Source organism: Nothobranchius furzeri, chromosome 14 (genome assembly GCF_043380555.1).
Source record: "Nothobranchius furzeri strain GRZ-AD chromosome 14, NfurGRZ-RIMD1, whole genome shotgun sequence".
Classification (NCBI taxonomy): Eukaryota; Metazoa; Chordata; class Actinopteri; order Cyprinodontiformes; family Nothobranchiidae; genus Nothobranchius; species Nothobranchius furzeri.
Window position 1 is genome coordinate 45,030,905 of NC_091754.1, and position 14,375 is coordinate 45,045,279.

Consider the following 14,375-nt stretch of genomic DNA (forward strand, 5'->3'; position numbering starts at 1 on the left):
TTAGACAAATGCAAGAGAACTACTTTATTCATTTTTTTAAAGTTTTTTTTATCTCCACAATATATTTATAGCTATGATACATTTTCCAAATTAAGGAATGCAGCTTTAAATGAGCTTAACCCTCTCAGGCTCAAAATAAGTTTTGATAAAAGAACAAACTAAGTCCTTCAGGGGTTCTTCTGAGTAAAAAATGCTCATGAAATACGTGTGTGGAGTAACCAGGTAGGTAGGTTTAAACGTTGCAAACCTGCAACGCCTGCCTCCAGAGGGTTAATCTGAATAATTCATAAAAATAATTTCTGAGAATGGACATATGCTGACTGGACTTTCTGGTTAGAATTAAGGTTTATCTTTTCTACGGATTTTGGTCATAATTCTGTTTAAGGTTTGATTTAAATAGCTGTTTTTTCAGGGCAGAAGCTTACCTCTGAGACGACTGTGCCTTCTGAAGGGTTGACAAGCACCACAGTCTCGAGCACCTCACTTTTGTGATGCAGAGTCCTCTGCCCTGCAAGAAAAGATGAAAAACATTAATGGAGTAGATCTGACGCTGCTCAGGCCTGAAGATGAGCCAATCTGCCAAACATTTGCTTATCTGGAGCTCTTGTTTCGACAGAACCATCAGGAGGTCTGCTGTGCTCCTGTCTACAGTGTGTATAAGGCAATCCCTATAAAGAAATATTCAACCAATTGGTTCAATATTGCAAGGACGGAAGCTGGAACGAGTCACTTGCTGTGCTTGCGGTTGTACACACAGCACACAAGCTTACACAGCAGCCTTCCCCTCCAGCTCACCTGTCGGACCAGCGTGGGGTTTGGTGGTCGTCTATTGAGTACCGCTGGAATAGATGAATGTCCTGCCCCGATTACTAATTTTGTTTCAATGACTCCCAGCATTTCTATCTAAAGCTTTTTTCAAACCATTAGATCAGCTGATTGTGTTGTTTTTGAGGGGAGAGAAACACACCAGTGTTAGGAAATCACTATTATGTAGATTGAAATTTGAGAAAATGCTGCTGTTGTGTCCTTTGGCAAGACACTCAACCCGCCTTGCCTGCAGGTGGTGGTTGGAGGGACCAGTGTGCGGCAGCCTCACCTCTGTCAGTGCGCCTCAGGGCAGCTGTGGCTAAATTGTAGCTCATCCCCACCAGGTGTGTGAATGGGTGGGTGAATGACTGATTATAATGTGAAGCCCCTTAGGCGGTTGCAGAACCCTAAGAAGGCACTATTCAAATACAGGCCATTTACCACGGTGGTCCTTTTTTTGCCTATTTTTAAATTTTATTGTTGATTCATCCATTCATCCATTTTCTTCTGCTTATTCGGGTCACGGGGGCAGCTGCCTAAGTCGAGAGGTCCAGACTTCCCTCTCCCCAGCTATCTGGGCCAGCTCTTCCGGGGCATTCCCCGGCCAGGTGAGAGACATAGTCCCTCCAGTGTGTCCGGAGTTTTCCAGAAAACCTCACCAGGGAGGCATCCAAGAGATATCCTGACCAGATGCCCGAGCCACCTCAACTGGCTCCTCTCAATGTGGAGGAGCAGCGGATCTACTCAGAGCCCCTCCCGGACGACTGAGCTTCTGACCCTATCTCCAAGGGAGAGCCCAGCCACCCTGCAGAGAAAACTCGTTTCAGACGCTTGTATTTGTGATCTCGTTCTTTCGGTCACTACCCAAAGCTCGTGACCATAGGTGAGGGTAGGAACGTAGATCGACCGGTAAATTGAGAGCTTTGCCTTCTGGCTCAGCTCTCTCTTCACCACAACAGATCGGTACAATGCCCTCATCACTGCAGACGCAGCACCAATCCACCATCGATCTCACATTCCAGTTTTCCCTCACTCGTGAACAAGACCCCAAGATACTTAAACTCCTCCACTTAAGGCAGGACCTCATCCCTGACCTGGAGAAGGCATTCTACCCTTTTCTGATTCAAGACCATGGTCTCAGATTTAGAGGAGCTGATCCTCATCCCAGCCGCTTCACACTCGGCTGCGAACCGCTCCAGCAAAAGCTGGAGATCACTTTTCGGCAAAGCCAAAAGGACCACATCATCTGCAAAAGCAAAACAGATCCCCTCTCACCTTGGCTGCACCTAGAAATCCTGTCCATAAAAGTTATGAACAGAATCGGTGACAAAAGGCAGCCTTGGTGGAGTCCAACTCTCACCGGAAACAAGCCCAACTTATTACAGACCAAGCTGTGACAAATTCTGTTACACCCAGTTCTTTCTCTCCTAATAAAAATATGGAAACAATTTATTTCTAAATTCATATTTAAACTTGGTTAACTTGTTCAAGTTAATTAATAATAATAATAATAATAATAATAGATCAAACTTATATAACGCTTTTTAGGACACTCAAAGCCGAGGACACCACGGGTTAACCATGGAGACATGGAGAGAGGGATGGAACCTCAAGGCTCGAGGAAGGCGAAGAGCGATAGCCATGGGGTTAGGGCCTTGGAAATTGGGAAGGGGCTGATAAATCGGGGGGCCAGCTTCCTGCAATCCACCTGGAGTGGGACATCAGCTGTAGACAGCCACACCTTCTGACCTAGGCCATACGTGGGGGCAGGAACATGCTGCCTGTTGGCTGAACGGGCATAAACAGTCGAGGCCTGGAGGAGAGGGAGCCTGGTGGACCACCAGGCATGGCGACACCTGAGGGCGGCAGCCTAGGCAGAGGGGACTCTGCCCAGGGATTCCTGGAGGGCGAACGCAGGAGGCTGAAAACCATAGACAGTGTAGAAGGAGGACAGACCTGTAGCAGAGGCGGGTTGAAGGAGTTCATGGCATATTTTACCCACGGCAGGTTTTGGGACCAGGTCTGGCTGTTGTTTTGGCACAAGAGCCGGAGCTTGGTTTCCACCTCCTGGTTGTGCTTTTCGGTCTGTCTGTCCGACTGTGGATGAAAGCCAGAGGAGAGGCTCACCTGAATGCCCAGATGTGCACAAACAGTCCTCCCAAATTTGGACACAAACTGAGGCCCCCTGTCCGAGACAATGTCCTGCGGCAGACCATGGAGACGGAAGACCTCACGTGCCAGAATGTCCGCCATGTCTGAGGCAGTGGGAAGCTTTTTGAGGGGGACCAGGTGAACCATCTTAGAGAAACAGTAAACTATGGTGAGTATTACCGTAAAGGTGTTGGAAGAGGGAAGACCAGTGATGAAGTCTATGCTGATATGAGACCAGGGTCGACGAGGAATGGACAGTGGTCGGAGGAGGCCAGCAAGGGGCCTATGAGATGGCTTAGCTTGGGCGCAATCGAAACAGGCCATGACAAACTCCCGGGAGTCTTTGAGCAAGGTGGGCCACCAGAACCTGCCCCTGACCACGTTGGCCATCCAGGAAATACCTGGATGACAATAAAGGCGAGAGTTGTGGCAGAACAGTAATACCTCCATCCGCAGGTGATCAGGGATGTACAGTCGGTCAGGGGGGCACTGAGGGGGTGCCAGGTGGAGATGTCCAGTCTGATGTCTGTGGGAGTGTCGGACTTTGGTGCCTGTGGTTCCATGGCTCTAGACCAGGGGTGTCAAACTCAAATTCACACTGGGCCAAAATGAAAATCTGGGACAAAGTCGCAGACCAAACTTTATTTTTTGAAAAAGTGACTGAAAATTTGCACATTTTCTTTATCGGTATATATGCGATTTTGAACCTTTTAATTTGGAAACAAATATATTTTTGCATTAACACTGAATGTGGAATAACCAAATTACACAAAAGCAAGTCAATTTTAAATAAAACACATCAGTGGTATTCATTAATTGTGATATATTCATAATTTTTAAAATCTATTCAGGATTTATGTTTTCTTGTTGTTTATTCATTTTTCTTATTTTTTATTCTCCTTTTTTTTCTCTTGTAATACGTGTCATCGCTGTTGTGACATCTAGCTTTCCTCACTGAAGAACAATAAAGGGGTTTTCTATTCATCTATCTGCAGCCTTTCCACTTCCTGTTTACTGTAGGTTAAATATTTTCTCACAGGCCAACAACAAAATTAAAATATTATTTTGTCTTAAATGAAAATGCAATATCTCAACTGTTAACTTTCATGTTTTGGAGCAGAAAAAGAGCATAAAACCAAAATATTTAAAGCTCAGTTTGCTCCACTGGTTTACTGTGATGCTCACCTGTTCCAGCCAGATACCTGCATCATGGGGTTGATCTGAGCTGAGGAGGAGACTCCTGTTGTTTTGTTCATCTTCATCATAATAATGACAACATTAGATGACAACAGTTGCTCACATAGGTTTGTGCTGCTGAACATGCAGAGCGTCCGAGCAGCTTGACCACGTTGTTGTGTGTCGGGGAGGAAAAATAACAACTACAGCAGCCACAGAGTCATGCTGATTTGAGCATGTCACTGCTCACTGGAGTTATATTAGCTCTGTCTGGAAGCTAGTTGAAAAACTTTCTCTTTCAGTCGTGAACACATTACTGAGCAGTTAAAATCTCCGTTTCTGGCCTTCAACGTCGGCAAATGGCTGAGTAAGCCCAGCGCTGAGTGAGAGGAGTGCTTAGTTTTTCAGAGATAGAGGAGCTGCAGACACCGGCAGCAGACGCTGGAAAAAACACAAAGGAGGGAGCGCTTCGGCTCAGCACTAACGCCGCAAAGCATAATCAGCGTTGTTGTCTTTGCTGTAAAATTGGCCAGCGGGTCATTTTTAATATATTTTTTATATTTATCTTGCGGGCCACATAAGAATGCTCCTTGTGTCTGACACATTTGTTCTAGCCAGTGCATCAGGTTTGGTGCTCTTTGAGCTGGGTCTGTGAGACAAGGGAAAATTGAAACGGCTAAAAAACAACGCCCACCTGGCTTGACGGGGGTTGAGGCGCTTGGCTGTTCATAGATACTCCATGTTCTTATGGTCTGTCCAGACCAGGAAGGGTGTAACAACCCCTTCCAGCCAATGCCTCCGCTCCTCGAGGGCGAGCATGACCGCCAAGAGTTCCCGGTTACCCACGTCGTAATTTCGCTCAGCAGGGGACAGAGTCTTTGAAAAGAAAGCACATGGGTGAACCTTATCACAGCTGTGTTGACTCAAAACAGCCCCTACACCAACAGCAGAGGCATCCACCTCCACGATGAACTGGCAAAAAGGATTCAGGGAGTGAAGGACTGGAGCGGTGGTAAATAGTTGTTTTAAGATTGAGAAACTTTTGGTTGTCATGATCATTCCATACATACTTGACACTGGTCAAGGTAAGGGCATGGAGGGGTGCCGCAATCCTGCTTTACCCCTTGATGAACCACCAGTAGAAGTTTACGAACCCCAGGAAGTGTTGCGCCAGTCGACAACAGCGGTTACCTTGGTGGGGTCCATTAAGATCCGATCGGGGGCGAGGATGAATCCAAGGAAGAACATGGAGTCTTTGAGGAAATCACATTTCTCGGCCTTAATGAAGAGGTTGTTTTGTAGCAGAAGGAGGATGACTGCCCTGACATGCTTTCTGTGGGTCTCAAGATCAGGAGAGAAAACTAGCACATCATCCAAGTACACAAACACGTATTTGCCCACCATGTCACGTAAAACATTGTTGACGAGGGCCTGGAAAACAGCGGGAGCATTAGTGAGTCCAAAGGGCATGACCAGGTACTCATAATGTCCGTCAGAGGTGTTAAAAGCGGTCTTCCACTCGTCCCCAACTGGAATATGCACCAGATGGTAGGCATTGCATAGATTGCGCTTGGTGAAGACCTGGGAACCATGAATAGAGTCCAAAGCAGAGTTGATAAGTGGAAGAGGGTAGCAATGCCTTACCATGATGTTGTTTAATTCTCTGTACTCAATGCAGGGTCGTAAAGAGCGTGGGTCTCATTTATCAAACATTGCGTAGAATCCTTACTAAAACCGTACTTAAGCTCGGCAAAAAAAAAAGTACTTACGCCAAGTAGGTTTGTGATCTATCAAACATGGAGTACACACAGCTGCACGCAATCTCCGCTTCATAAATCGGAAACTATCTAGAGAGGTTCTCAGCTGCTTTTTAGTGACACCCCGCCCTCACCACGCTCACTTGCTGCCAAAAATAGTCAATGCAAAGTGCCTTGTGGATCTCATGCATATACATAAGCCGGCTGTTGCAGCGCTCTGCCAATGATGATGACGACCATAGATCAAGGCAGTTTAAGGAAGCGCAATTACACAGAAGCGGAAATTGAGGTACTTGTGGGTGAGGTGGAGAAATTAAAGGAAGTGTTTTTGCAAAACAAATAAGAGGAAATCCACGGAGTGGCAAAGCGTTGCTGAAGCAGTCAATGTTGGGAATTCTTCAGAGAGATCTGTGGCGGATATAAAAAATTGGTCCAATCGGGATTCAATCCCCAGACTCCCGGGTAAAAGTCACGGGTGCTAACCAGTCACCTAAACAGAGATCTCCCTTGTCGAAGTAACCAGGGCACATGATAGATCGGGTCATAGTGACAGGACACACACTGTCACAGACGCAATCTGTCCCCCTGCTGATATTCTGCATTCCGTATTCTGCGCTTCAGGCTGTGCGCGTGTGTGTGAGTGTGTACGCATGTGTGTGTGGGCGCGCGCATGTGTGTGCATGTGGGGGGGTCTTGTTCTGTGTGAAAACGAAGCAGTACAAGTGATACTGCTGCAGGATTTCATAATTTTATCCTTCTCAGCAGCAGCACTGCAGGTGCTCTCCATGTCCAAAATGTGCGTAAGCCAGGTCCTTAGTCAACTTAAAGTTGCGCACATTTTTCAGCTAAGTTTTCTTTCGTAAATCCCAAACTTTGCGTGGAAAGTTGCTTACGCAGTTTTCCTACCTCGTTTTGTGCGTAAGCAAGCTTGATAAAAGAGGCCCCCGTCCTTCTTGCCAACAAAGAAAAATCCAGCACCAGCTGGAGACGAGGAGGAACGAATGATTCCTGCTTGTAAGGACTCGTGAATGTATTTCTTCATGGCTGTTTGTTCTGTAAGAGACAGAGAGAATAAACTCCCTCTAAGGGGTGAAGTCCCAGGCAACAGGTCAACGGCACAGTCGTAGAGGTGATGTGGAGGTAATCTACTAGCCCGGTGTTTGCTAAACACTTCCTTGAGATTGTGGTATTCAGAAGGTACTGTGGAGAGGTCAGGGTAGGTCTCTGATGGTTTGGGTGAACATGGGAGATCAGGAGAGGCGCCAGCCAGACATTGAGACAGGCACTGGTTGGACCACCCACAATTTCCCCTTTAATCCAGTCCAGTTGTGGATTGTGGGCGCAAAGCCATGTAATTCCGAGAATGAAGGGAACATCAGAGGAGGGTATGGCCAGGAAGCTCAAGGTCTCCCCATGGTTCCAATATAGCCTCATGGTGACTGGTTCAGTCTTGTGGGTTGCTTGGTGGATGGTATGCCCATCGATCGCCTGCACCTCTTGGGTCCGAGTGATAGGATGCAGGGACAGGTCAATCAATCTTGCGAATGTAATGTCCATAAAATTTGCATCAGTTCCTGAGTCAATAAACACGGGGCATCTATGTTCCTGTTGGTTGATTATGAACGTGGCGGTGGCAACAGATCGTTCAGGAGGTTTGGGGGTTACACGACCTAGTAGGGACCTCCTCCCTCCTACTGGGTCTGGTCTGTTAAAGGACATGCTCGTCTGCTATGATCAGCACCTCCACAATAAAAACATAATTTCAGCGACCTCCATCTAGTTCTCTCCTGCTCTGAGAGTTTTGTCTGTCCTATTTGCATGGGTTCCACTTGAGATGATAATGAAGTAGTGTGGTTACTCACAGTTAGTTGACCAGGTGGGGTTGTGGGGAACGGAATGGGAACTGGTAGGTGGAGTTGGTCGTTCGGAACTGTCTCTCCATTTTTCCCATCAGTCGAAGACCAATGCAGCTGGTGAGATTCTCAAGATCCTTCAGACTCCGTGGAAACTCCCGAGTTGCCAGCTCATCCTTGATCTTGTCCAAGACACCCTTATAAAATATATCCATAAGTGCAGCCTCATTCCAGTCGCTGCCCGCACCCACGGCATGAAAGTCAATAATGTAATCATTGACCCTCCGGGTACCTTGCTTTAGAGTTAATAATCTTCGGGTGGCCTCTCTTCTTGGTAAAACAGGGTTGAATATCCTTATGAGTTGGGCAGCAAAAGCTCGGTAGTTGTTGCAGATGTGCAAGTCCTTAATCCATTCAGCAGTTCCCCATATCTTGGCTTGATCACATAAAAATGAGATTACGTAAACTACTCATGACCTTTCAGTTGGCAATGACGAGGGCTGCAGTTCAAAATGTATTTCACATTGGGTGAGAAAAGGTTGACAAAGTTTGGGCTCACCCTTGAACACTTCTGGCAGAACCAGTCGGGGTTCGTGGACAAGCAAGACCCGGAGGTGGTGAGGAGGCATGGGTCAGAGCCAGAGAGATCCGTAATAAATCCAAGGGGAAAGGCGAGAGGCAAAATCCAGAGACAGGTCAGCGTTTGGTAAACCAGGTAGACTGAGAGGAAGAGTCACAGACAAGAGCAGACAGGAGGCGAAGTCGAGAAGCAGATCCAAGGTCCGTATACCAGGCAGGCATGTAATCAAAGCAACAGGATCCAAACAGGGGCGAGACAAGGTGGAAGGTCTGAGAGACAAAACAAGGTCAGGATACGTGGTTCAGGCAATATTGAAATGCTGGAGAATTTACTTGCTTTAGGCGTTCAATAATCTGGTGCTGGCTTGGTGTTGGTCCAGGTGTTTTGTAGAGAGCGTTGCAGGTGGCGCTGATGAGTAGTTAATGTGAGACTGGTGGTTTGGATGAGGTTGATGGTGAGCTGGAAGTGGTTGCTGGGGAAACGGGGCTTGGCTGGAGCAGGGACATGACAAGGAGACTGGAAATGAATACAATAGCCTCTCCCAGAGGGGTTTTGCATCCTCCAAACATCTACAAGGGTGTGCACCTCGGACAACCCATTATTGGCCACATGAGCCCTAGAAGCATGCATCGATCTAGAGCTCCGATCCGGTATTGGGTCCATGACCTCATTAAAGTCACCCCCAAAGATTATAGGATTAGATGATATTCCCCCACATGAGATTTTTTTTCTCCAGTTGTCTAAAAAAGGATGGGTCATCTACATTAGGAGAGTACACATTAGCTAAAATAACTGTGTTCGCTTGAATTTCACACATCAATATCATTTTTCCAGCATTGTCCCCGCTGTCTCTGATACATTTAAATGGTTGCTAATCAAAGTAGCCACTCCTCTGCTAGCTCCACTGGCTGCACCCACATAGCCCACCCAACCTACACACAGCTTCTGTGAGCCCTGAGGCAACAGGTGAGGAAATGTCGCATTTCTTGGATTTAATAAGACAGTATTTTGCTTTTCTTAATGGCATTATTAAGGCCTTTAACATTCCACCTCATAAAACTCAAATAATTATTGATGATTGGTAATGTCTAAGGTTCATAGGAAAAACTTTATGTATTTAGTAACCTATGATGTGAATTAGAGCTGCACAGTGGCGCAGTGGTTTGAGCTGTTGCCTTGCAGCAAAAAGGTCCTGGGTTCGATTCCCAGCCTGGGATCTTTCTGCATGGAGTTTGCATGTTCTCCCTGTGCATGCGTGGGTTCTCTCCGGGTACTCCGGCTTCCTCCCACCATCCAAAAACATGACTGTTAGCATGACCCTACGTGGACAAAGTGGGTTCAGAAGATGGATGGATGGATGATGTGAATTAGTAACTTTGGCATCCAAACATAATACAAAAAAACATACATAGAAAAACTTCCAGAACAATTCCTACGCCGTGCTGGGAACCTCCAAGCAACAACTCCCACCCCACCACAGTCCATGATCATAAACTTAGCTCCACAACCTTAACCCTCTCCCCCATGCCCCGAAAACTCCGGCTGGACCATAAAACAAAAAGTACGTACATAAAATGTTATTACATCTCAGTCTTAGCCCTGAATATACCACATCCACCCTCTTGTTCATAAAGCATATGTTTTGGACCAAACTTCCATGTTAACATTGAATAGAAATAGAGTCTAACAATCAAAACAGAAGGTGAGGACACAACCCACAATCGTGCTCAGATCCAGGAGAAGGTAGACAAATGCACTGCTTCTGCAGAGATCAAGCAAGAAGATGGCCTTCTGTTGCACATCAAGGACAAAGGTTGTGTTTCTCTGGAGGTTCGGTACCATAAACGCTGTTCCAGAAAGTGCACCGTCTTCTAACCGTCTACTTCAACAACAGTACAGTATGTACTGTATAATAATAATTGTTGTTTTTATTATTGCATTTGTATTTACAATTTCATTTGATGTATTTCATCAGGCAATTAATGTATTATCTGTCTGGAGTTGTGTTTTCAGAAATGAGTCCAGCTTTGATGTTGTAACATCCAGCAATGGTCAGTTTTCACCTACAGATTGACCTACATGCCACCGGTCTGCAGACATAAATTCCATTCACTAAAGTGGATTTTACATCCTACCTTCCAACAAACCCAGAAGGATACTGCAGCCTTGTTGACATTTCAGGAGGAACAAGATGTCAGGCTGTGTTCCCAAACAAAGCCTTCTTTTGATAATACCGCAGGATTGATCACACACGTGATCCATACACACACACGTGACTATTTTCAGCTCATGAGTTAATCAATCATGAAATGAAATGAACAAATGTTATATGAATATTAATAATGTCTTGATTAATCTGTTCTTAAATGAATAAGGTTGATTAATCGCTGCTTGAATTACTGAAGTTTGAAGTGAATGTTATTATTACATTTAAAGATTTATATATATGATGATCAGTAATATTTGATATGACAAGTGAATCATTATCTACACTCAGACACAAGGTTCATTACAGATAAATTAAAAATAAATTAAACGTCATTACACATACATATTTTCTTAGCCACAAATCAGAGCATCCTGTATCTGAAAGAAGGCGTGATGTTCTGAGGTTTGCTTGTTAACACCCCTTAACATGGCACGTCCCGGTTGGCCAAGAAATCATAATATGAGAATATTAAAACAGAGCTCACTAGACGGTGAGTTCAGTTCTAGAGAAAGCTACGGGCAGGCCATCCGGAGCGAACCCTCTTTAAGCCAGAGCATCTTTTGACAAGCTGTCAAAAACCCTGCTAAAAGCTACAGCTGACACAGCAAAACGGTTCCTTCAGCTATTCAGAAACAACTGTTCTAGACGAAAACGATTTCATCTATCTGTTGTGATCCGGGAGACGGCTCTGGGCTGACTTGGTTGTACTGCGGTCATTTCTACAACTTCGGTACCATGGGGTCAACCAACCCGACCCCCAAACCTGATCCAAACACACACGTGATCCATACACACACGTGATCCATACACACATGTGATCCAAACACACACACGTGATCCATACACACACGTGATCCAAACACACACGTGATCCAAACACACATTCCTAACACACACCTGATCCATACACACACGTGATCCAAACACACACGTGATCCAAACACACATTCCTAACACACACCTGATCCAAACACACACGTGATCCAAACACACATTCCTAACACACACCTGATCCATACACACACGTGATCCAAACACACATTCCTAACACACACCTGATCCATACACACACGTGATCCAAACACACATTCCTAACACACACCTGATCCAAACACACACGTGATCCAAACACACATTCCTAACACACACCTGATCCATACACACACGTGATCCAAACACACATTCCTAACACACACCTGATCCATACACACATGCGATCCATACACACGTGATCCCTACACACATGTGATCCATACACACACCTGATCCAAACACACACCTGATCCAAACACACTCGTGATCCAAACACACACCTGATCCATACACACTTGATCTAAACACACACACACATGATCCATACACACACGTGATCCTAACACATACCTGATCCATACACACACATGATCCATACACACACAGAATCCAAACACATACCTGATCCATACACACACCTGATCCATACACACACGTGATCCATACACACACGTGATCCATACACACACCTGATCCATACACACACGTGATCCATACACACACGTGATCCAAACACACACGTGATCCATACACACACGTGATCCATACACACACCTGATCCATACACACACCTGATCCATACACACACGTGATCCATACACACACCTGATCCATACACACACGTGATCCATACACACACCTGATCCATACACACACCTGATCCATACACACACCTGATCCATACACACACGTGATCCATACACACACGTGGTCCAAACACACACTGATCCATGCACACACCTGATCCATACACACACCTCATCCATACACACACCTCATCCATACACACATTCCTAACACACACGTTATCCATACACACACGTGATCCAAACACACACACGTGATCCATACACACACGTGATCCATACACACACACATGATCCATACACACTCGTGATCCAAACACACACATTTTCCAAACACACACCTGATCCAAACACACACACACGCGATCCAAACACACACGTCATCCAAACACACACGTGATCCAAATACACATTCCTAACACACATCTGATCCATACACACACGTGATCCAAACACACATGTGATCCAAACACACATTCCTAACACACACGTGATCTATACACACATGTGATCCATACACACACGTAATCCATACACACATGTGATCCATACACACGTGATCCATACACACACGTGATCCAAACACACACGTGATCCATACACACATGTGATCCATACACACACGTAATCCATACACAAATGTGATACATACACACACGTGATCCATACACACACGTGATCCAAACACACACGTGATCCATACACACATGTGATCCAAACACACACATGTGATCCATACACACACCTCATCCATACACACACCTCATCCATACACACATTCCTAACACACTTTCCTGACACACACGTTATCCATACACACACGTGATCCAAACACACACACGTGATCCATACACACACGTGATCCATACACACACACATGATCCATACACACTCGTGATCCAAACACACACATTTTCCAAACACACACCTGATCCAAACACACACACACGCGATCCAAACACACACGTCATCCAAACACACACGTGATCCAAATACACATTCCTAACACACATCTGATCCATACACACACGTGATCCAAACACACATGTGATCCAAACACACATTCCTAACACACACGTGATCTATACACACATGTGATCCATACACACACGTAATCCATACACACATGTGATCCATACACACGTGATCCATACACACACGTGATCCAAACACACACGTGATCCATACACACATGTGATCCATACACACACGTAATCCATACACAAATGTGATACATACACACACGTGATCCATACACACACGTGATCCAAACACACACGTGATCCATACACACATGTGATCCAAACACACACATGTGATCCCTACACACACACACGTGATCCCTACACACACGTGATCCAAACTAGGGCTGCTCAATTAATCGAATTTTAATCACAATTACGATCTGAGTTTTGAACGATTATAAAAAACAAAACAAGCCGATTATTTGCTCCTCCCACTTGCGCTGCCCTGAGTTGCAAATGAAGCGCTCCTCCCACAGTGTTGCCAACTTAGCGACTTTGGCGCTATTTCTAGCAGCTTTTCAGACCCCCTTCTTTACTTTTTAAATCGTAAAAGTACCTAGCGAACACCTCAGAAACATCTCTGGTACCCCTTAGCTACTTTCTGGATAACTGTCGTCGACATTTCCTGCAGGTTAGCTAAACCTGCGCTCCGGACCGTTCTTCACAACATTAGGAAAGGGAATGATGTAGTGATGTGTCGGTCGCTAAAGAAACGGCTCTCGGAGCCGGCTCCCTGTTGGAGTAACCAGAGTGAGTGTTACGTGCAAAGTTTTTGCTGGCAGTTTCTATAGCTGTTTTCTTTTCCAGGTTCAAGTTGCCTGATACACTGAGGTGAACCTTCCCTTTTTGTCGGTGATTGGCTGCTGTGTACCTGGTGGCCCAATCAGCTGTGGAGCCTGCCTTTAAATAGCCTACACCTGGTGGACACGGCGGCCATTTTGTTCTGATACTGCCTTTGAGCCCAGAGCTTTTTTGTCCTTGCTCTTTAGTTGTGAAGTTGAAGCTGAAGTCCTTTTAAAGCTTATTGCCAGGTATGTGGTGGGAAGGTTGTGGACCAGGTAAGATGGGGTACCCTGTACATCTGCACACGTAGTATCTGGATGTCTAAAAACACTAGGTAAGCGTGGGTAGTACCTCTCTTGTACTGGTTTTAGAACACCATTTTTGTAGATAAGTAAGTTAGGTTTTTCTTTCTCTT

At 45.5% G+C, this 14,375-nt stretch overlaps 1 protein-coding gene across 5 annotated transcripts in view; it reads right to left on the minus strand.

The window, feature by feature from the left end:
• The window catches only part of LOC107380823 (microtubule-associated protein 1A), a 102,497-nt gene that overhangs the window by 42,780 nt on the left and 45,342 nt on the right, over positions 1-14,375 (minus strand). For all 5 annotated transcript variants that reach the window (XM_054743086.2, XM_070544141.1, XM_054743088.2 and 2 more), the window contains one exon: positions 426-508. In XM_054743086.2, coding sequence (XP_054599061.1) covers positions 426-508 — 83 coding nt within the window. The remainder of the gene's footprint in view (positions 1-425; positions 509-14,375) is intronic.